Source organism: Ptychodera flava, chromosome 5, assembly GCF_041260155.1.
Source record: "Ptychodera flava strain L36383 chromosome 5, AS_Pfla_20210202, whole genome shotgun sequence".
Lineage (NCBI taxonomy): Eukaryota > Metazoa > Hemichordata > Enteropneusta > Ptychoderidae > Ptychodera > Ptychodera flava.
The window spans coordinates 23,465,967-23,489,827 of NC_091932.1; the positions used below are offsets into that span (position 1 = coordinate 23,465,967).

At 37.0% G+C, this 23,861-nt stretch overlaps 1 protein-coding gene across 2 annotated transcripts in view; it reads left to right on the plus strand.

The window, feature by feature from the left end:
• LOC139133310 (NXPE family member 4-like) overlaps nt 1-14,721 on the plus strand; it is a 62,324-nt gene extending 47,603 nt beyond the window's left edge. For both annotated transcript variants that reach the window (XM_070699843.1, XM_070699844.1), the window contains 5 exons: nt 7,141-8,063; nt 10,790-11,049; nt 11,948-12,511; nt 12,955-13,007; nt 13,837-14,721. In XM_070699843.1, coding sequence (XP_070555944.1) covers nt 7,965-8,063; nt 10,790-11,049; nt 11,948-12,511; nt 12,955-13,007; nt 13,837-14,603 — 1,743 coding nt within the window. In that variant the 5' untranslated portion in view covers nt 7,141-7,964 and the 3' untranslated portion in view covers nt 14,604-14,721. The remainder of the gene's footprint in view (nt 1-7,140; nt 8,064-10,789; nt 11,050-11,947; nt 12,512-12,954; nt 13,008-13,836) is intronic.
• The last annotated feature ends 9,140 nt before the right edge of the window (nt 14,722-23,861 follow it).

A 23,861-nucleotide genomic window follows, 5' to 3' on the forward strand; every position in this document is an offset into this window, starting at 1 on the left:
AAACGTACTGAGTTCTGTTTCACCTATACGGCAACGAAGCGAACCATGTTGTAAACAAACGTAGTAGTACAACCAGCGTATCGGACGGGGACTGCATGCTGAGCGCCAGCCAGACAGACGGCAAGTGCGTGCGTGAGGACTCAAAAAATGTAATAAATCGTACAGTAAGACATTATTATCAATATTGTGAACCATTGTCAAGATTTATAGTTTTGTGTATTACATGGTTTACCCGATATTTCCCCTCCTTTTAAATGCACAGTCCTATTTTCGTTTTCCAAAAAAAAACTTGCTCGCTGTGGGGCCGCAATGCTGAATAATGGAATACATTATCAGTAATAATGTATGGATATGACGTCACAAAATTCACTGGTATTGACAAAGCTATAATATAATTACAGTTAATGCACATGAAAAAAATAAAACCAACAACGTCAGCATAGGAAGAGGGTTATTGTCTTCGCCTACACTACAAATGCCACGCTGAAGATACGTTTACAAGGCCAATTACACTGGCATAGACTCTCCACAGTCGCTGTGCCTTGTTATGTGCATGCCCATGACTGCCACGATAGGCCTGCATTCGAAGGCTACTCTGTGCAGCTCACAGCTGGTAGACACAGCGACTGTCGGTTTTTGCAAGTATATGAATATTCATAAGGGTAGTGATGTCAAAAGGAACACCTAACTGGGTGGAGAGAATAAACGTACGACAATTAGAAGTCACCAATTTTGACAAAATTAAAATAAACAACACACTTTTTTCAGAATTCCCACAGCTTCAATGAACTGTTATTAGATTTCTATATAATACTTACAGCCCCTAAACTTGTAATAATAATAATAATAATAATGATAATAATAATAATAATAATAATAATAATAATAATAATATCACATAAGTATTATATAGAAATAATAACGCGAATAATAATACATTCAATTTCCGTGAAAATTTCACCATAAGGGTATTTCGGGTCGAAAAGACCAAATATGATATCGATTTCACTGCCCATGTTTCCATGGTAACCATTTTAGGGTTGAAAATTTCAGTTTTTTTAATATTCTATGAAAAGTTACTTTGATTGATATGAAAATTACCTAGTGGGGGAGTTCGGGTCAGAGAACACTAAAACCAGACTTATCTTAACGTTTTGAGTTGCCGTGGTTACTATTTTGGGATTGAAAATGTTACTTTTTCCCTAATTCCTATTAAGGAACTACTGATTGATTTAAAAAAAATTGATAATAAGGGTTTTTCTTGTTAGCACACCAAAAAAAATCACACTCATTTGAATGTGAGATGTTTCCATGGTAACCATTCACGAGTAAAAATTACCAGTTTTTCAAAGATTCCACCTGAAATCCAGTAACCAACAGAATATGTTATATCAAAGGGATATTTTGGGTTCGAAAGGCCAAATATCAAATGTAAAAATCCAGTATCAACAGAAATATTATACCAAAGGGTTATTTTGGATATGAAAGACAAACATGATATCCATTTTTACTGCCCTGTTTCCATAGTAACCTATTTGCGTCTAAAATTTCAAAGTTTTTCCTAGTCCATTAAAAGTAATCCCAGTTACTAGGCAAATGCTCTCCTAAGTGTATTTATTACAGCATGAACTCCATGATCATTTTTGTTTCATGTTGCAATGATAACCATTTAGGTAACCACAGTTTTTTATTTAAATCCATGCATATTTAGATCAGGGGTATCTTTTTCGTTAACCAGACAAGAAAGGCTATTTTTATGAGATTCTTCCATGAAGTGAATTTTCTAGTCTTATGATGTGTATACTTGCACACCTTTAATACCCAAGGAAACAGGTATAATGGACGACAGTGGGACACAAAAGTTTTGTGACCTATTAACAACCCGTTTCACTCTCAGAGTTGTATGCAAATTTTAAAAGTCACCATGACAACCTGACAACAACATGGCCTTTCAGCACTGAGACATACTGTAGCAGGGCTAAAAATTGGCCATGGCCCTTCTGCCGGGAGGAGGCATAATTTCTGTGTCATTGTGATTGATACATTATTATCAAAATGCAACGAGAATGCGTTTTTATTGGCCATCGTTTCCTGTGCCTGTCATTCAAGTACGTCAGTTCAGATATTGAAACTTTGTTGCAAAGTTCCACCGCACGGCCGGTCGTCTTCGTAATTTCCAGAACAAAGTCACATTACGTTATGTGCCCAGCTGGGTTTGACTGCATTTATCTACCTCGTCCCAAAGTGACGGACGGATCTTTCAACCTTTGAGCTTGGTGAAAAACGCATTTATTGATTCGCCAAAGGCCTGTGGATTCGCTTATTTTTGCACAAGTGCTACATGGACATAGGAAAAAGTTCGACTCACCCTAGCCCTCTCGATTGTTGAATACAACCATGGTCCATGATGAGAGTTCTCGAATCAAAAACTGTAGCCGTGCTCGAATGCAAATGTCTTCTCATTAAATTACGTCATTCTTGATATACAAGAGTTAGCATTCTAAATCTACCACCCTGTTTTTTTCAAAGTTTGTAGATGGGCGGCATTTCCATCTGAATGATTGAACGACGTGAAACGCAAAATTCCATCGCATATTATCCGGCAATATGTACACTGTACAGTAGAAATACTGTATACCGTATGCTCCAGGTACGTATAAGCTTATACTCCACAAAATGGCCACAGGCGGCGTGAACTTTCTGAAAAGGATTTCCTAAACGTCCTACTTGTTACCTTAGAGACTCACATGTGGTGTCCTGAAAAGTATTCTCTGCAGTAATTCCAGTTTCTGTCAACATGCAAAGCTGAAGGACATGATTATAGCACGAGACGTAGTTTACACACTACACATTCACGCGCACGTTCACTCAATCGCGTATGCTCATATGGGCAGACTACACCGGCAAAAGAGTGCGCATGCGTAAAGTTATATTTTTAGGATCTCGCAGATACTCATGCCTTTGCTCTATTTCCATCCTAAAACTGCCTTGATTGCTTACATTTAATGCACATGAACAAAATAAAACCAACAAGCGACTATCAGTTTTTTTCAAGTATATGAATATTCATAAGGGTGGTGATGTCAAAAGGAACACCTAACTGGGCGGAGAGAATAAACGTACGACAATTAGAAGTCACCAATTTTGACAAAATTAAAATAAACAACACATTTTTTTCAGAATTCCCACAGCTTCAATGAACTGTTATTAGATTTCTATATAATACTTACAGCCCCTAAACTTGTAATAATAATAATAATAATAATAATAATAATAATAATAATAATAATAATAATAATCACTTTTTGTTGACTTTTTTACACTTTTATATTTTCCTCTTTTAGCAACGATTGAATTTCTCCTTTATCTCAGCTATGAAATGCAAGCTCTATATTTCCTCACGCATACATTTAATTTACTTATCGACCTTTTGAGGTCGAAACGATGTAAGGCTTGTCACCTTAACAAGTCTGCATTCTCGACAGATTTCCTGACAAATTCACATGTAGATGATGAATACTTGCGACGTTGTCACACATTCTCGATACATTTTGGTCAAACTGACACATATGCAGAAGCATCATGTGCCACATAAATTTCTTCAACAAAATTTTGAAACGATAGCAACTTGTAAGTACCTCTAACACAATCGAGGTGTGACACATTAAAGCCCTTATATGAATCAAAAAGTCATCATTGTACGAAGACAGCAGATCAACCGTAGATGCAAAAATCTAGAATCAAATAACCCAACGTTAACGACGATCAGAATATATGGTTCTGGTCCAATAAAGTCAATAACGCTTGTTTCACAGGTACTGCATTGACAGGTTTTCCAAAGTTTTAGGATACCTTTTGTGAGAAGTTGACTGGTCACCCCTGATGCTGGTTCACTTATCGGCGTCTTAGGCAAAACAAACACAGATGCATTCAGAGATTTATTCTGCTACTCCTATTCATGAAACTCTATGGAGTGATGAGGAGACTAGAACAACGAAAGTGGGAGAATCGGCATATTTATGCATGCATTTTACAGTGTTCATACAGGATTGCCCTCTGATGGTGTACAGCTGCTGATCCTAACTGCAATTATTAGTCCCCACGGACACCGTCCGGGGGGACTTATAGGTTTAGTCATGTCCGTCCGTGCGTGCGTGCGTGCGTCCGTCCATCCGTCCGTCCGTTCATGCAGATATGTCAGACCTGCCCAGGTCAATTTCTTTCAAACTTTGCACAAGGATAGTGCCCTACCCCATACAGATGCACGTCGATTTGTTTCACAATGTGATCAAATTTAGCCGTGTTAGAGGACTTTTTAGTTTTCACCTCCATAGACTCCCATGTATAAGGCAGTCCACAGACTCCCATGTATAAGGCAGTCCACAGACTCCAATGTATAATGCCAAGAAAATAAAATTTAGTTTCTCATCGTATTCATATTGCAAAAAGGATGTGATACAGTTTTTAGTCCCCACGGATGAAGTCCAGGGGGCTTATAGATTGGGTCATGTCCGTCCGTGAGTCCATCTGTGAGTCCATCCATTCACGCACATATCTCACATATTTTGACAAATGTCACGTGACCTTGGTGACCTTTGACCTCAAATATATATATTTGTCCATAACTCTGTAACCACAAGTGCTACACCCTTCATATATGGTATGATGGGACAGCTTATGACGCCAAATATTGTGCCTCATTAATTATGCGCATATCTAATTTTGAGCGAGCCAATAGAGCTAGAGGTCTGATTTTTGGTATATAGGGATAACTTAGCACTACAATTTTTTTTGATAAAATGTCACGTGATCTCGGTGACCTTTGACCTCAAAGATACATATTTGTCCATAACTCAGTAACCACAAGTGCTACACCCTTCATGTATGGTATGATAGGACAGCTTATGACGTCACATATTGTACCTCATTAATTATGCACATATCTAATTTTGAGCAAGCCAATAGAGCTAGAGGTCTGATTTTTGGTATATAGGGATAACTTAGCACTACAATTTTTTTTTGACAAAATGTCACGTGATCTCGGTGACCTTTGACCTCAAAGATACATATTTGTCCATAACTCAGTAAACACGAGTGTTACACCCTTAATATATGGTATGATGGGAGACCTTATGATGCTTCATACTGTACCTAATTAATTATGCGTGTATCTAATTCTGAGCAAACCCATAGAGCTTGATTTGTGATTTTTGGGATATAGGGATAACTAAGGGATAGAAATTTTTTGACCAAATGTCATGTGACCTCGATGACCTTTGACCTGAAATATACGTTTATGTCGATAAATACGTAACCACAAGTGCTATGTCCTTTATATTTAGTAGGGTGGGAGACCTTATGACAACACACGCTTTACCTCATTAATTATGCACACATCTAATTCTGGGCAAGCGAATAGAGCTAGAGGTCTGATTTTTGGCATATAGGGATTAATTAGCAATACAAATTTTTTTCAAAATGTCACGTGACCTTATGACCTTTGACCTTGATTATACATATATATGCATAACTCAGTAACCACAAGTTCTATACTCTCCAATTCTGATAGGATATTAGACCTTAAGATGTCACATCTTGTACCTCATTATTATGCGCATATGTATTTCTTGGCTGGCCAATACAGCTAGAGGTCTGATCTTTTTTCCCGATTTAGAACCATAACTTAGACATGCCTCATGTGTTTCAAATTGGGAACAAGGACATAGACCTATGTGCCCATAGATCTCAACATATACACTCCAGTGATACTTCTTAATGACCACATTTCCCTGCCCCATCAAGACTAATACTCCTATTACAAGTGGGGACTATGTCATTGTCAATGACTTGTTGATTATAAACTTGTATATTTCGTTAGTACATTATTGAAATATTTCAAATTAATTCATTGTTTGTTGTCCTATTTTTCATAAACCTATCAGGTATCAAGGGAAAATCAACACAAGCGGCCCTCCCGCACATACACACAATCATGTGGTTTTTGATCCTTGAGGTGGTTGTGGTTACTTGTAGTCGTATTCAGATGAGCATTAAAAAACCTAACTCGATGACATCTTGGGGAGCTATTTTCCCTTTGTCGATATCAGTTGTGGCACGGTGACTGCACAGGCAGCCTTACCGTTGACATCATCAGTTGTGGTAATCGCTTTCGCTTTCGCTGTCTTTCCGATGGTTTTGGCGGGATTGCGTCAGTATGTGTATCGCTTTGGAGTTGCTCTGTTGTAGGACACTTTTCTACATTGTAAAATATCGATTATCTCCTTCGAGTGCATTCAAGGTGGTGCCACTACTTATATAGTCCGAAGCAAATGGAAATGCGTTCACGTACGCCAATTGTTGAAATTTTAGAAAATGAATTAATACCATCTGTCAGAATTATCAAAACACAAACGTAATTTTATTGCGTTATCTATAGCATCGCAGATCCATATTATCCGGCAGCTTTTCTCACAAAGCGTCAGCTGCTACAATGACGTCTATTTCTTTCATGTTTAATAACGCCAAATTAATTTTTTGTTAAATTTTTGCTGCGGCTGCACGTATATTGTTGTTTTTCTTTGTTTTAGCCAATTATTAATACAGCGTTAACGTTTCTCGGACATAATTTCCATAAAGGCCGCTGTCAAGTGAGCGAATGAGTGAGAGTATGAGTAATATACTCTTGCGTTGAGGGCATCGATGATATTTACACTATACCTATGGCATGGGTATATAAAGTGCGGCACTCTGACACGTGTGCAAAAATCTTAGGTTAGTCTGATTGCTTTCCTCTCCACCACTTGATGCATGGCACGTACATACTTGGCATTCCATCCATTGCCATGTTTGTGCTGTGCCTATCAGGCATGTAGGTTGGTCCAAGAAGTATCCACGCAAGCATACCAAATATACGATGTGTCTTTGAAAAGAGGGACTATATTTCACAAGATTTGTAGCTTATCCATCTCACTCAAAACATTTCAACCCGTCTTGAGGCATCTTTATGATGGATTTGGAAAAGTTAGCGGCGATCACTATTGGGAAAAGTTGAATTTCGATTTCAAAGAAACCAAGGTCACAAATCTTTATTTATTGTACTTTTCTAGTCTCTTATTTTTCCTGGTATCTTTTCAATTTCAGGGTCAGAACTTTTCTAAAAGAAATTAAGATCACCGCTGTTTCACAAAGTGGGACCACGCCCTTTGCAAAACCATGGACTGAAGCGAAGAAAAATTAAGATAAGTACCATTTACATCTCCTGAGAAACCCTGTAGCTTAGTTTCATGAGTTTAAGTAAGTCTGATGTAAACAGTTGCTGAAATGACCTTTTCCGTTTCCATTTACCATTTAAGACGGCAATGACAAAGACACCTTTGCTTAATTACCATTGGACTGGCGAAGACGAATAATTAATCTGTACTCAAGCTGACATTGCTTAATGCTTGCCAAGAGGCAATGTTTTAAACCAGGAAAGTTAGCCCAACGCTACTGATACTGTGGTGGCCTAGGGGCAATGTACATGAGTGCGGCGCATTTGATATGATTATGGACTGGTATCAAAACGACTCCCCTTCGCCATCGGACGGCTCTCGACGAGTGCGCAACATCTGTTTCTGATGAAATGCAAGTGATAATTTGCCGATCGAGTTACTTCAACGTGTAACTGAACCAGTCGTGTCGCCTGTCTGCGTTGCACTTCTTTGGTCTTCGAGTTGCCTCGTGTAAGGTTTCTTTTATTATAATTGTATTATTTTGACACAAATATTTGTTTACGAAGAAGTGTGGGCGTGCAATACCAATAACTGTCAATGTGCCCGAGTTATTAGCATACAACTTATAAGACATATTCAGTGCTTGAGAAATCCGATATCTGTTTCCGCTTTTTTTTTAATTTTAAACAGAAGAAATACAATGCGGAAAGATAATAAAAGCTAATTTTTCGACAGTAAGTGATCTTCAGGAAAATGGTGAAACACCAAAACTTAATAAGCAGGAGATGTTATCTATGTCTTCTCAGCGTGGGATCCATGGCAGCATTTGGACTGCTGGTATTGATATACAGTGTGAGTATCTGGTCACTTTGGCGGTTGCAAATTTTCTAACAGATAGATTCCAGAGTCCTATCGCGGTAGCGCGATCACATCAAAACAAAGGTGCACTGCCTTTATTCATTTTAAAAATAGTGACAACATCACTGTTCGCTCCCATATAGTTATCAAAACAGTCAACAATTGTATGAAACATGGACATACATATACAGACAGACTGACATACACAGACTGGCACAGAGTGATGACATTGACCCAAGTGTGCCTTGGCCCATGGAGAGTGATAAAGATATAACAAACAGCTGAATGTAATGATAAAATAGTTAAGTATAGGCCTATACAGGCACTGAGAGTGAATATGTTACAGCAATTTGATTAGTTTCTTTTCCTTTCTACTTCTGTGATAATATTTAAAACAATCAATCTGAAAGGCAGTTTATGTATTGACAAATATGTTATCTTTTACAAGCACACAGTAAACTGTTCTTGATTTTTCATTTACAATATTGACATAGACTGAAATACATAACATGCAACCAATGTTTACACTTTGCCCATACACCAGATACATGGAGAAATTTCAACATACAATCATCAACTCAGAAACCCTACAGTGAAAAGTAAACAGTTTTCTTCCAGAACAGCTGGTACATCCACATCTGGAACAACTTACAAACTTAACCAATTACACAAGGATGATGACACAAGAGATAAAGTTAAACTGTGGTGAACTTGACTATTCCTTTCAAATCCTTACCTAACTTGACATCTTAAACTAAAATACACTGCATGGTTAATTGTGCACAAAATACATCGGGGTGGACCATTTGACAAGGGACGGTGTCTGGAAGATCGATGAGGTACATGATCTTTTTATCCAATCCATTGTACATTCTTCTTTCCCCACTCTCCCACCTTTTCTTTTTGTCAAACCTTCTCTGGCTAAATTTTTTATGGCATTTATTTGGAATTTTTTCAAAATCTGCCAGGATTTTTTTACCGCATTTCAACACCAAATACAGTTTACCATATCAAATGCTTACTAAATCACCACATTATATACTCTTAGTTCCAGTAGGTATAAAATTACCAAAAAAAATCTTTAAAATACAAAATGAAAGATATCCCAGTAAAACTGAAAGTTTCGCAAAGTTGCCCCAAAAATTCAAAATTCCGGATTTCAACTTAATTTCAATATATCTTATTAACAAAAACCCTAAGGACCGGTTTACTAAATATCAAAGCAATCAGACTGGTAAATTTTGAGAAACAAATTTTTTGACCAAAAATGAGAAAAATTGCCCCCCAAAATACAAAATTGCAGATTTCATCCTAATTTTAAATATATCTAATTAACATAAACCCTAGGAACCTGTACACTAGATATCAAAGCTACCAGATCAGAAGTTTTAGGAGAAAAATTTTTTGACCAAAAAAGGCAAAAATTGCCCCCCCCCCCAAAAAAAAAAATTGCCAGTTTCAACTTACCTTCAATACATTATATTGAGATTAATCTTAGATACCTGTATACCAAATACATGTATCAAAGCTATCAAATCAGCAGTTCTTGGATTAAAAAATTTTTTATCAAAAATTGGGAAAATTGCCCCAAAATTACAAATATGACAATATCAATACAATTTGTACAAGCATGACTGAGGTCATTCTGAGGAACATGAATATTAAGTTTCATAGCAATCAGACGAGCGATTTCAGAGAACAAGATTTTTTGACTAAAAACGGAAAAAATACCCTAAAAATACAAACATGCAAATTCATCCCATTTTGCACACATAAATTAGAATACCTAAAAAAATCTGCATACCAAGTTTCCACCAAATCTGACCAATGCTTACTGAGTTTTAGCCATTTGCAGGATTTTTCCTTCTCCCCCCTCATTTGCATATTTTTGGCACTGACATGTTCATTTGAACAAATTCACATCTCAACCCCTAGGTGCACCTGTACACCAAATACTAAGACAGTAGGTGCTACGGTTTAGGAGTGTTTGATGTGGATGGACTAACAACATACATACATACAACTACATACATACATACATACATACATACATACACACAGACCCGTTTTGCCACCTCATAAGATACCTCTCATTTGCATATATACATATGCTATATGGGAGCGTAAAAACAGACAGATAAATGTATACTTAGCAAGGTGATACTTTTAGTAACTCAAGCAGGTACACTTAATGGTTGATTAATAGCAATATTTTGTACTAATTTATAACACTGTCATGGCTTAATATTGTCTTAATCTCTCTTCTTTCTGCCCAAAACCTCCACTGAACCTTCATAAACCTGTAATTTAACGGACAGTGTTGCCCACTCCTACATGGCAATATTTGTAACCCTAGAAAAGCATTTGATGTAAGGTAAATTACACCAAGATCAAATATTCCGGTATCATGTATACTCATGTATAGAGTTCTGCAGATAGCTCCAAGTGTTCTCCATAGCTTGGCTTTTTAATAGAATGAATATTGAATAAATACTGAGTTTACAAGCTGAGTAAATTGCAATAGGTATGGAGTGTGAAAACTCTTACTGTTTATGTGTAGCGCAGACGGAAAGCTGCATTTGAAAATTTGTGCAAGTGGTCAATTTAAAGTACCGGTCTGAGGGCGCAGTGAGCAATTAATATTTTAATTAGGTTGGGAGAACAATAAGCTGAGAATGTAATCAAATAGTTATTTTTCGTACCGATTGAATTTATTGCAGAATGTTTACAACGAACCACCGCTTCTTCAAAAAGCCTTCGCCCTGGTGACCGACTCACCCGTTTTCACAGTCCAGCATTTTCAGAATATGGATACATTGTCGGAAAGGATTTGCCGGCCAGCTGCTGAGCAATTAACGCGAGAATTCTACATCAAGCCACACGACAACTCCACGCATGCGCAGATAAGGAAAAATCGAAATCCGCAGCCATTTACGTCAATGCAAGGGTCTCTGGAAATGACATCATCGAAAACTTCCAAGTATGAGAAGTTTATTTTTAAGAGCTCTTCACTGTTTTGATCGTCATTACCTAGTGCTTAAACCCCTTCAATAACGCCTCTAATTCTTTGTAATTTTAATGTTTATGCAATGAAAGAGATGATCCATGAATGACCATTGAATGCAATACAATTCATAGTTGCACGAGCGTTATTACATAAAATGGGTCAAAAATGTAGACTTCAGTTGTTTTATGGCTATAACGGGACTTTTAACCTTCACAGTGATCAATTTCCTATTAGCAGTTCATCTTATTTGATGAAGAAGTGGTGTGTTCGTAACAATTAAAGCTTAAAACAATAACGGTAGTTTTGAATTTCTTGATTTGCAACTTTTAGGCAAAGAATTGTCGAAAAACGATCAAGTGAGAAAAATGTCAAAAGAATGGTCACGTAACTGATTGTGGGCGTTGAAATTTCTGCGACGAATTATTTTTCTATCCTTTATATGCCGACTACCTTCAGTAACTAGTATAGAGATGGCGATGACTCGAAATTTGGTTTTACACTGTAAACAATACAACAACGAACATTTCTCCGCATTTGAATATTTCTCTACGCATATTCCGTGTTTTCAATGTGTTCGAACGACTGTCTGAAAAAAATAGTCACAATGAATTTTCGAAAATTCGTACGTCTTCAGTAAAGGATAACCCATGTACAGAGACACCTACTGTACTTGCTGATATGGCCATAATCTTCTTTTGGGTCTGACAAGATTCTTAAAAATACTGTAAAAATCACACTAAAACTAAAATCAGGCTTGAAAATTCAACAAATAAAAATGGGGACTCACTTTACAATCCATTTAGTTTGTCTTAACATGTTAAAACTATAGTTTGTCTTGACATCGTTAATTCAATCTCATGTCTTGTCGTAGATTTTCTTTGTCTGGAAGCGAATCTGCCGAACACCAAAATATCCACCAAGGGGAAAACATCCACGTGGAAATTCAGACTTATGATCAAAAAGGACGAAAGCGGGCCATAGGTGGCGATTTCTTCTTCGCGGTGATGTCAGACCTACAGCTGAGAAAGTCAACGGCAGGAAAGGTGACAGATCACGGCAACGGTACTTACAGCGTCTACTTCTACGCAGGGTGGTCAGGATCAGCAAGTATAAGCGTGCAATTGGTACATCCCCGTGAAGCAGTACTGTGGATTCGAAAAGTCTTTAGAAACATCGAACGCAGAATCGACTGGCTTGGCCGTTTCGGAAACGGTACCTACACCGAAGAAAGCAAGTGTTATGTATCGGAGGGTAATTTCTGGAAGAACAAGTGCGAATACGGCAATGAGAAAGCTCTCGGTAACACCATGTTCCTTTGTGAAAAACCGAAATTTCTTGCCTGCCAGCAATTAGCAATTACGCGATCTCAAGGACAAACCTTGGATTCATATGCGAAAGCTTACCTGCCTGCAGAGAAAGAAGTTTTCTTTCACAGGTGAGACTGTTGGTAAAATTTACTTACTTATCTCGTGAAATTAAAGAAGCTTGTAGTTTATCAGGGTCAAGCTATAAACCGATGACATAGTTCAATCATGTGTATAATGTCGAAATTTAAATACAAATGTTATATATAGTGTGAGCTCTCGGTAACCATGGATCTGATATTATTGCATTCATCCTAACTTATTTGAGGTAAGGAACAACTCGAAAGTGTCTGACATAAAATTGTGCTCAAACTTTCCTCAATGCAATTTTCCTACCAAATCGACAATAAAAATCAGGGGGCACCGTGAAAAGTAAGAGAAACAATTACCAAACGTTTTAGTAACTGATATTTGAAAATCAAAATGGCCCCAATCCCTATGATAACTCAATGGACAAAATAAATGTTCGAACTAATACGAAATACTATAAAGTGTCACTTTTCTTTGTCAATAGCGAATATCTCGTCCAGTTTCTGTCCCGTGATCCATTACAGATCACAATAAAAGGTAAGTAGTGTTACCAAAACTTTAATGACACTTCGACATTTCATCATAAAATATCTAAAGCATTATCAGATATCTGTCTATATATGTACGAGGTTACTTCTCTTTTACTACTTCTAAAACGTGATTTTCCGATTAGGTTGTGGCCACTCCATGATGAAAATCGATGCAGGACAAAAATTCAAGTTAAATCTCGTCTAGCTTCCTCACATATCAAATTAGTTTCCAAGGACAGCTTTAATCTACGACCCGATTCACTTAAACGGACACGCCATCCTTAAAACATGACAAGCTTTAAAGCTAGCAGGATATGAATGCAATTAAATACACATGGAAGCAGCGTTAGATGTTCAATCAAAATTTCCCTTGAATGTCCATCATAAACTTACTAAAACCTTGAAAAGGTCAACTGTTAAAAAAAACCGGAAGATTGCAGTTCATGACAAGTATCAAAGCATCAAAGTTAAAAACAATAAAACGTTGGGACAAGTTGTTATAGGCCTAACATCACCTAACTTATAAACGTATAAACATGATAAGTTTGCGGAATGTTTCTAAATTGTTTGCTTTCTCTCACCTGGAAGCAGCTTCTATGACTACAAACATTGCAAGAAACCGTAGTTCTACCAGTAGTTTAATGGTAGTGATATATCGTCAAGTAAACGATAAATTTTATATGAAACAATGTCTAAATGTTCATGGTTAACTACTATTAGGGATTGAATCCAACTGAAGCATGTTGAACGATGTTGTAAATATGAGAAACGTCCTAATTTTTAAAGTAAACCAGTATATATTACTCATGCAGAATATCGTTTGATCGTGCTAACAGGGCACAACTCAAGCCATATCGCAGAAGACGTTCTTCCGTCGTGTGGAGCGGATCTTCCGGTGGCATCATCTTCAGACGGTTTCTGGGAGAATGATACCACGTGGACATCACGTGTATGCAAAGCACGTCATTGGTCACCAGATGAAGTACGTACGTGTCTGAGGGAGAAGTCGGTTTATTTCCTCGGCGATTCGACATTGCGACAGTGGCACGACGTTTTCAGGAAAATCCTGGGTCAGCCCTTAAAAGGAGATCGATTACATCGAAACCTAGAGATTCCGTCACAGAACATCAGTGCTACGTTTATATTTCACGCAATATTGATCGGAAGTGTGGACGTGCACTTCTGGTCACAAAAATTCGAAAGCGATATTGTAGACGACATCACAGAGAAACAATGTAACTCTGTCATCGTTCTCAGCCTGACTTATCACTTTGCATCGTGGACGACTGCGTCGTACGTGGAAAGACTTCTGCACGTCCGGCAGGCTCTTCATCGTCTCAAAGTTCGATGCCCGGATATCGTCATCGTTATCAAGGGCTCCCATCCGAGAGAACACCATACTAGTATGTCGTATATCCACAGCAGTGACTGGATTTTATTCGATATGAATAACATGTCCAGAAAAATATTTCACGGACTTGGAATTCGGTTTATTGACGTGTACGACATGTCACTTTCCCATTTTGCAGCGAATTCAGTGCATATGCCTCTTGGCACAGTTATGCGTCAACAAGTAGACTTATTTTTATCGTATGTCTGTTGAGAAGACACATACATTTACCAGACATCCAATATTTGATGCAACAAGCTGAGCTGAACATATAGAAATAAGGGTGCATCATGTTGAGACACGACTGTGTGTATGTATGTGGACATGCATGTGTATGGAACGCCGTAGCTATCATAAATGCATTTTAAACATATTCTCTTTCCCATTTTCAGAACTTGTTTCGCATTTTTAGAACATGTTAGGCATTACTCTCACGTCACTCTGCATTGAGATTATCATTTTAGGCATTTGCAATAACATTACTGACATTCAACTGATCGTGTAAGGCATTTCAAACAATGTTATAGGCATTGAAATTATCATTTTAGGCATTTGCAATAACATTACTGACATTCAACTAATCGTGTAAGGCATTTCAAACATGTTATAGGCATTGATATTATCATTTTAGGCATTTGCAATAACATTACTGACATTCAACTGATCGTGTAAGGCATTTCAAACAATGTTATAGGCATTAAATTATCATTTTAGGCATTTGCAATAACATTACTGACATTCAACTGATCGTGTAAGGCATTTCAAACAATGTTATAGGCATTGAAATTATCATTTTAGGCATTTGCAATAACATTACTGACATTCAACTGATCGTGTAAGGCATTTCAAACAATGTTATAGGCATTGAAATTATCATTTTAGGCATTTGCAATAACATTACTGACATTCAACTGATCGTGTAAGGCATTTCAAACAATGTTATAGGCTTGAAATTATCATTTTAGGCATTTGCAATAACATTACTGACATTCAACTGATCGTGTAGGCATTTCAAACAATGTTATAGGCATTGAAATTATCATTTTAGGCATTTTGCAATAACATTACTGACATTCAACTGATCGTGTAAGGCATTTCAAACAATGTTATAGGCATTGAAATTATCATTTTAGGCATTTGCAATAACATTACTGACATTCAACTGATCGTGTAAGGCATTTCAAACAATGTTATAGGCATTGAAATTATCATTTTAGGCATTTGCAATAACATTACTGACATTCAACTGATCGTGTAAAGGCATTTCAAACAATGTTATAGGCATTGAAATTATCATTTTAGGCATTTGCAATAACATTACTGACATTCAACTGATCGTGTAAGGCATTTCAAACAATGTTATAGGCATTGAAATTATCATTTTAGGCATTTGCAATAACATTACTGACATTCAACTGATCGTGTAAGGCATTTCAAACAATGTTATAGACAATTAAGGTGATTGTTGAAGGCACTCGATTGTTCACTTTCGGCATTTGCAATACTGTTATAGTACTGTGCGGGCGCTGTCCTGTTATTTTAGATTGACCAACTCATTACCATGTCAATAGTAGGCTTGCACAATACAGTCAAAGTCATTCAGCTCATCGTCTTAGGCATTTTCATCATTGTAGAGCCCATTTGTGAGGGCGCTGTTCTCAACTCCGAGTCTGCGCAATAGGTCCGAATCAACAGAGCGCTCCCGCGAATTCCGCGCACTTTTAACCCACTTTTACTGCTATCGTCTCCAACGGGCACACGCATTGAGCTCAAACTTTTCGCCATGGCCATGAAACGAATCCTCGAACAAATGTCTCTCGGTACTTTGGCTTCGAATTTTGAAGCTGAGCGAATCGATCCAACGCTTGTTCCATCTATGAGTGAGGGCCAACTCATGCGACTGGGAGTTGGCACAATGGGTTCTCCAGCTATGCCAGGCGCATATTCAAGCAGAAACACAGGAAAGTGAAGGTGACGCCGCCGTGTAATAAAGGAAAGTGGCTTCACACATCAGCCATCTCGTCTTGTATGTGCTTTGGTGTGTTTAGTGTCTGAGTTGTGTTTTGGCTGTTAGTGTGGAAATTAACAAACGAGTCGTTAATTTTAAAATAAGCCATGGCGAGACGTGGGCGCAGTCAGATGTGTCCTTGACAGCGGTGACTCTTTTTTTATCCCCACGTTTCGAAACCAGAGCCGTCTCTTCCTCAGTCGCCTAAGATATGTGCATATCTTTTTTGTTTTATGTCATGTCGATATTGTTGATCTCCTGTGCTTCTAGCAGTGAAGCCAGAATGCTTATGTTTGGATCGTAATGTGTTCGTTCGTTCATTGACTTGTTTCTAATGCAATGGTTTTTAGCCTTAATCAGTGTGTCGCTTATGTTCGTATTTCTTTGTAAGCGATGATCGGTTGTTTAGGAAATAAATTCCTTAATGTTTCGTCCTTTTCTATGTGATCCCAGTTTTCACACAGAGCTAGTTTGATCGCTTGTGTCTTTATGTATGGGCTACATCTTGTTGTGAACACAAGTGTGTTTTTCGTTCTGTTTTTTGTTCGCTGGTGTTGTAATTGCGTAATTCTGGTGACGAACTTTGTTTGTGATGTAAATTCTAGAGATTTCATCCTGTTTGTAGCCACGTTCAACTAATCTTGCATTGAATGAATTGACTTTAGCACTAAAGTCATTCTCATTGTTGCAAGTTCTGATGTACCTTAGTGTTTCGCCTTTGATCAGGCCTTTAAAGGTAGATTTTGGATGGCATGATGTTCTATGTAGGAATTGAAACGTATCTGTGGTTTTCGTGTGTGTTCTTATGTCCAGTATTTTCTCACTGTTATGTCGTTGACCTTTGTATACCACAAGATCGAGATCGAGATACCACAAGATGTCCCTCAAAAGTATCAATTACGTCCCCAAGGTTATGAGAGGCAAGAATCTCCGCCATCGTCTTCATTTTGAATAGACATTAGTATCAGTTCAGTTCTAAGTCAGTACAGTGAGCTTACACTTGCTGTGAAAGCAATGCATTGTTGGAAAATCATTTATATTCTTTTCATGTGACTTACATGTGGTGATTCCTGTCACAAAATAAAGTGTCAACCATGTGAAAGCCTAAAAGAAGATATTTCATACGTTTTTGTTAGTTGATCTGATCATTTTTCGCGAATGACTAATTTGGGTTCAGAGGTCACTCGGAAAATAGAATCATTTGAGGTTAGAGGTCATCCCTCCTTGAAAAAAGATACTTCAACGGAATGTTAAAATACCAAACATGATGTCATACTTGTATGCAAAGCTATTGCCAAGGCCTGTATTGCTAATGCCTAAGATAAATGGCGAAGTGTCTGTAGTAACTTTTACATTATTACAAATACCTGTCATAATAGATGAAACGCCTTAAAATCTCGCTGATTCTTAAAATCATTACTTACATGACTCCAACGTTTGGAAAGTGGTAAAATAATTAATTAAAAGCCTATCAAATTGTTAAATGTTCGTAAATACCTCAAAAATCAGTCACAAGGATATAACAGTAATAAAAATGCTTACAATTTTTAAAACAAATGGTTATATCAGTGTTTGAAATGCCAAAATAACAAACTGAATGCATTTAACAGTCAACTAAATTTTCTGTAACATTTATGAAGATGCCAATATAAATAATTGAATGCCTACAAAGCTATTGTGAATGCCTATCATGATTAACTAAATGCAAATGATGTTGCTTAAAATGCCAAACATAATCAACTAAATGCGAATGACGTTTTTGCAAATGCTTAACATGATTAACTGAATGCGAATAATGTCATTGCAAATGCCTTACATGACCATCTCAATGCTTAATGCCGTAAGAGTAATGCCTAGCATGATTAACTGGATGCGTACAAACGTATTGCAAATGCCTAACATGATTTATTGAATGCCAATAACGTTATTGGAAATGTCAAAATGTTCATCTCAATGCGTAGTGACGTGGGAGTAATGCCTAGCATATTATGAAAATGCGAATCATGTTCTGAAATTGGAAAAGATAATATGCTTAAAATGCATTTATGACAGCTACGGCGTTCCATACATGTGCATGTGTCTGAAATTTACTGAACTAATTCTGAGAATGGGTCACTGAAGTTAGTACAAGGGAAAAGTTAACGAATAATTACTTATAACTGTAATGAAAACGGCTGTCAATCCTGCCTTAACAGGAAAGTAAATTTTTGATATTTACAAAAATAAGCCGGAAAAAAACAGTTTTTTCTCAAAATGAGCCCCAACAAACAGTAGATCGAAACATATCGTAATTGACAGTAATTATATTGTGTTAACTATAGCATAAACTATAGCATTGCAGATCCATATTTTCCGGCAGCTTTTCTGACAAAGCCTAGGCTGCTACAAAGGCGTTTCTCTTTTATGTTTTGATGAGTTTAAACATTTATTTACGCCAAATTGACTTTTTTCTGCTGTGGCTGCACATAGATTGTTTCTTTTTTTCTATGACCTACACGGAGGAATGTTTTAGCTATTGATTCAGCGTTTGAGTGGGTGAGTATGTTTGCGTTAATTGCAACGATACGTTCATTACATGTATGGCGTAGTTATGTATAGCGCGCGACACTCTGACTCGTGTGCAAAATGCTCAGTTTAGTTATTCTTTTCGTTTTCCTCTTCACTACTTGATGCATGGAACGTAAATATATTGCCACATACTGGGAATTCCATCCATTGCCGTTTTGTGTAATGTTATCAGGCATTTTGGTTGGTCGACGTCCTAGAAGTACATGTATCCATACAAGCAAACAAGCAAGCACACCAAATATAAGTTGTGTCTAGATTTCGTATGATTCGTGCCTTACCCACGACACTGCAAACTAACTAGGTAAATTAACTAGGAAAAACTAACTAGGAAAAATAGCGTAAATGAGATTTTCCTCACATTTGGTTCTATGTTGCAAACAGAATGACTGTATACACAATATTTAATACCATCTACGGACCCAAGCTTGTCATAATCATAGTTGGCAACTGTTGCTACCGCTTATGACATACTTACAATACCATGTAACCAAGTACATCATCAATAGTGATACAATGTGCTATACCAAATAACAGTGTCCTCTTACTATATTGTATTGCACAGAATTAATGTAGACAGTATTTGGTCTCTCTTTGGTGGGATGTATGTATATATAGACAGACTGACATACACAGACTGACAGAGTGATGCCTTGGCCCCTAGTATGTCAGTATGCTCATAGAGAGTGATAGAAATATAACAAACAGCTGGATGTAATGATAAAAATAGTTAAATATACGGGCACTCATGGTGAATATGTTACATCAATTTGATTACTTTCTTGTCGTCTTTCTATTTTATGTGATAATTTTTAGGACAATCAACCCGCAAAGCAGTTTATGTGCTGGTCTGTGTTGACAAATATGTCATCTCTTTCACAGGCACACAGCAAACTTTTAATGGTTTCTTCATGAACAATAAATAACATTGACTGAAATACATAACGCATGCAACCAATCTATACATTTTGCTCATACACCAGATACACGGAGAGATTTCACCATATCACCATTAACTCAGAAACTCTACAAGGAAACGTATACATAAACCAAAATTGCAAATCAATACAGCGGACTATTTTTGTAATTTTGTTTGATCAAAAATTAGGTTAAAATTCACAAAAATACAAAATTGAAGAATTTTTTCTGAATTTTAAACAAGCAACCTAACAGTCGATAGAGAGCCCTATTGTGTTATGTAGAGAATAACTTTTTGTGACACGTGTTGATGAAGTTGGGAATCTTCGATTACTCATTTTGGGCCAGTATAACCAAAATGGCAAAAATAGCTATAAAAATTTATGATTGCAGATTTCATTATAATTTGAACATATTAAATTTATATCATCCGTAGGAACACGTCTCCTAAATATCAAAGCTATCAGATGAGTAGTTTTAGCGAAACAAATTTTTTGACCAAAATGACAAAAATTGCTCCAAATATACAAATTTGCAGATGTCATCATTAGAACTTGAGTATATCACATTCTGATTAAGCTTATGAACCTGTAAACCAAATGTCAAATGCAGCTTTTTCTGAAAAATATGTTTGACCAAAAATTTGCAAAATTGCCCAAAAATTAAAAATATGAAAATTTCACAACAATTTTTTACATACTAGACCGAGGTCATCCAATTGAATATATATACCTACTTTCAAAGCAATCGGACAAACTGTTTCAGAGAAAAAGATTTGTTGACTAAAAACTGAAAAAAATACCACAAAAAAAAAAAATATGCAAATTTCACCCAAATTTGCACACACCTAACTTCGTAGACCTAAAGGAACCTGCATACAAAGTTTCAACCCAATCTGACTTACAGTAACAGAGTTTTATTAATTTGCCGAATTTTTTTCTTTTTTCCACTCATTTGCACATTTTTAGCACTGAAATGTTCATTTGAACGAATTCACATCTCCACTCCTTGGTGCACCTTTGTGCTGCTGTTTCGGAGTTTTTTATCTTAACGGACAAACATCCGTATATACATACACACAGACATGCAAATGAGATGTATATGAACTGATTCACCTTATAAGATAACCTCTCTTTGGTACATATACATATACCAAATGTGAGGTAAAAATTAGCTAAACGTTACCCACACTGTGTTGGCCTTTTGGAAATGTACAACAGGTCGTGAGCCTGGAAGAATACATTTTATGTGATGATGTGCTGTTATCAATATGACATTTAACTAGTCCAAAAATCATTTCCATTCGAGGTAATACATTACCAGGTCCATTGGACATTTGTGATTTACAAATTTAAGTAGAACCATCTTGAACCACTGATAGTTAGTGGTGGTACCAGGTGTCCGGAATGTGTAAGCGTACCTTGTTAGCATGCTACACCCGTCAGGGTTGGTACCAAAGTTGTCTAAATATTGTATGAAATGTTACAGTATATGAATCACTGTAATAAGTCAATGCCGGGAATGCTGTCGCTAATCATTTGAGTGACCGAGGTGTTATATTTGGCCACAATGTCATCATACCGACCGTAGAACTTTTTGAAAGTCCTAACGAGTCTTTTTGATGTGTATCCCTGCCTCACTAGTTTTGATGCCAATGAGCTGTATCTCAGTTGAAAATCAGCGTAGGAATCACAAGCCCTACAATATCTGAGAAGTTGAGACACGTACACACCATATTACTTGACAAGTGGGGATAATTTATAATTTCAAAATCGAAATCATCCCTTTTGTCATACAGCTTAGTGTGTAGCCCATTGGCACCTTCTTGTAGGAACAGATCAAGATATGAAGCAGAGTTCCTACCATCAGGATAAATATGATGTAAGTAATTTGATATGTGTGGATTGTCTAGACTAATCAAATCATCGATATATCTGTTCGTGTCAAATGTTCGGATTGACTTCGTACTTGTTTTTCTTGACTTTTGAATCAATTTGAATCAAGCAACAATTCCTCTGAATTTTTTAGTATCCATATTTGATTCAACCAACTTGTTTCATACACTTTGTCACAACATCGAAAAAGACCATTTTTGATGGTTGTTAAAATTATAGTCAATAATTGTGACAGATGTTTGGTAGTGCATTTGCTTGATCCTGCAATTAAGCGTTGTTTGTAAGGGTTCTTGTGCAGTTTAGGTATCCAATACAACATTGGCAGTTTGTTGTCCTCCTCTCAAAGGAATGCCAAATTCATTGAGCACAGGTGAATAGTTTGAAAAATTGTCCTCATCAGTGAGGGAGGCAAGAGCGTAGGTTGTATTACTCTTACCGAAATGAAGGTTTAATTCATCTATTATACACTGGATATAATAATTCCTACAGACAATGACAATGTTGTTTGAAACTTTGTCTGCAGGAACTACAACATATTCCTTGTGTAAAGCATCGAGGCATGCTTTGACAGATGGCTCATCTAATACTGAGGAAGTACTTACATCTATACTGTGAGAACGGAAATGTGAAATACGTGATTTTACTTTTCTCTCACTTTGCTTAGCCAGTCATAGAGGCATTCCACATCAGTTTCCCCAACTGCAGCCCACTGTCTTGCATATTTTTCGGCGGCATCCATGATAATTCTGAAATTAAATTTCCAATTAATATTTTGTGGCTCCCGATATTTTGGGCCATCTTTAAAGAGTTGCTAAAGTTTGCTGTTGGTAATGATGGTCAGGTCACCAGTTATTATGTGACCAAGTGGTTTATAGCAAAAGGGGGATGACAAGCAATTGCAAGTTCTGCTGTTGTTTGAAGGAAAGTTTAAAATTTTTCAAGACATTGCTATAGTTAAAAAGTCTCCTACCAATGGTTTTTGTGTATGAGTAGGAAACTATAGGTGGTTCTTAAAACTTAAAATATGGAGGAATTTTTTCCACAACTTTCTTATCATGCAAAATATTGCTGATGTTTATTTAGTCAATCCCTTTGTTTGCAAATGGTACATGAAAAACGCTTGTCACTGTTCAAGAGTTCTGTCCTTACTGGCTTAAACAGCCGGTAATTGCTAATATCGATAATAATTTGGACTAAACGATAATCAGGGCTAGTTTGGTTGATATTCATCGTTTGAACTCTTGACAGTAACAATCTCAATTTCTGCAAAGAGCAAGCAAACAAAGTAGTTCTTATTTTGTGAACTTCTAATGGCTGATTAAGTATAGACAATAGATCACTGAACTTGGGAGGACTACTTGTATTACCATGTCTACGCTCATGGCTTCGTCGTCTTGTCGTGTGAGAGTTAAATAAACCCAATCACATTTACACGACTCCCCCTAGGGCTGGATAAATTACCCACCCTAGAATGTTATCTTTACATCCATACGTCATAACTGTGCCAAGTTCAGTGATCCAATAGTGTTCACGTTGCTTGCGGTAGTTCCTGCTGAGTTTGGAACTACTGGAAGGATGAAAGATTTTTTCCAATATTCGGACTTTCATGTTTAGTATGGAATGACGAGGACCGTTAAATGAGTGTGTAGGCATGTCGGCAAGTTATTATTTATACCTGACCTATGGCTACACAGCCTCTTAGATAGTTTTTCTCCAGTATCTCCGACATAAATGTTATTTTTGTTTTGGCAAGAAAGGTCTTTAAAAGCCTTAGTGTGGTACGTCTTTTTGGATAAGTTGCTCTGTATTATAGTGTCAATTATTAAAATTGCACATGTTTGACAATTCCTTGTGTGACATGGCGACACAGAGCAGTCACATTCAAAATTCTCTTTAAGGACATCTTTTAGTATAATCCGTGGGCACAGTCTGGCTGGTGAACCATTCACCCTCAATGGCCCATCAGGGGTAGTTCAAAACCACACTGCAAGCCTCCTCCTTCCCCTTTGGTTGGCTGTCGATGCGTTCGCAGCAAATGTTTTATTGGGACACCCGCGATAACTTGTCGAACGAGTTATCTCGACG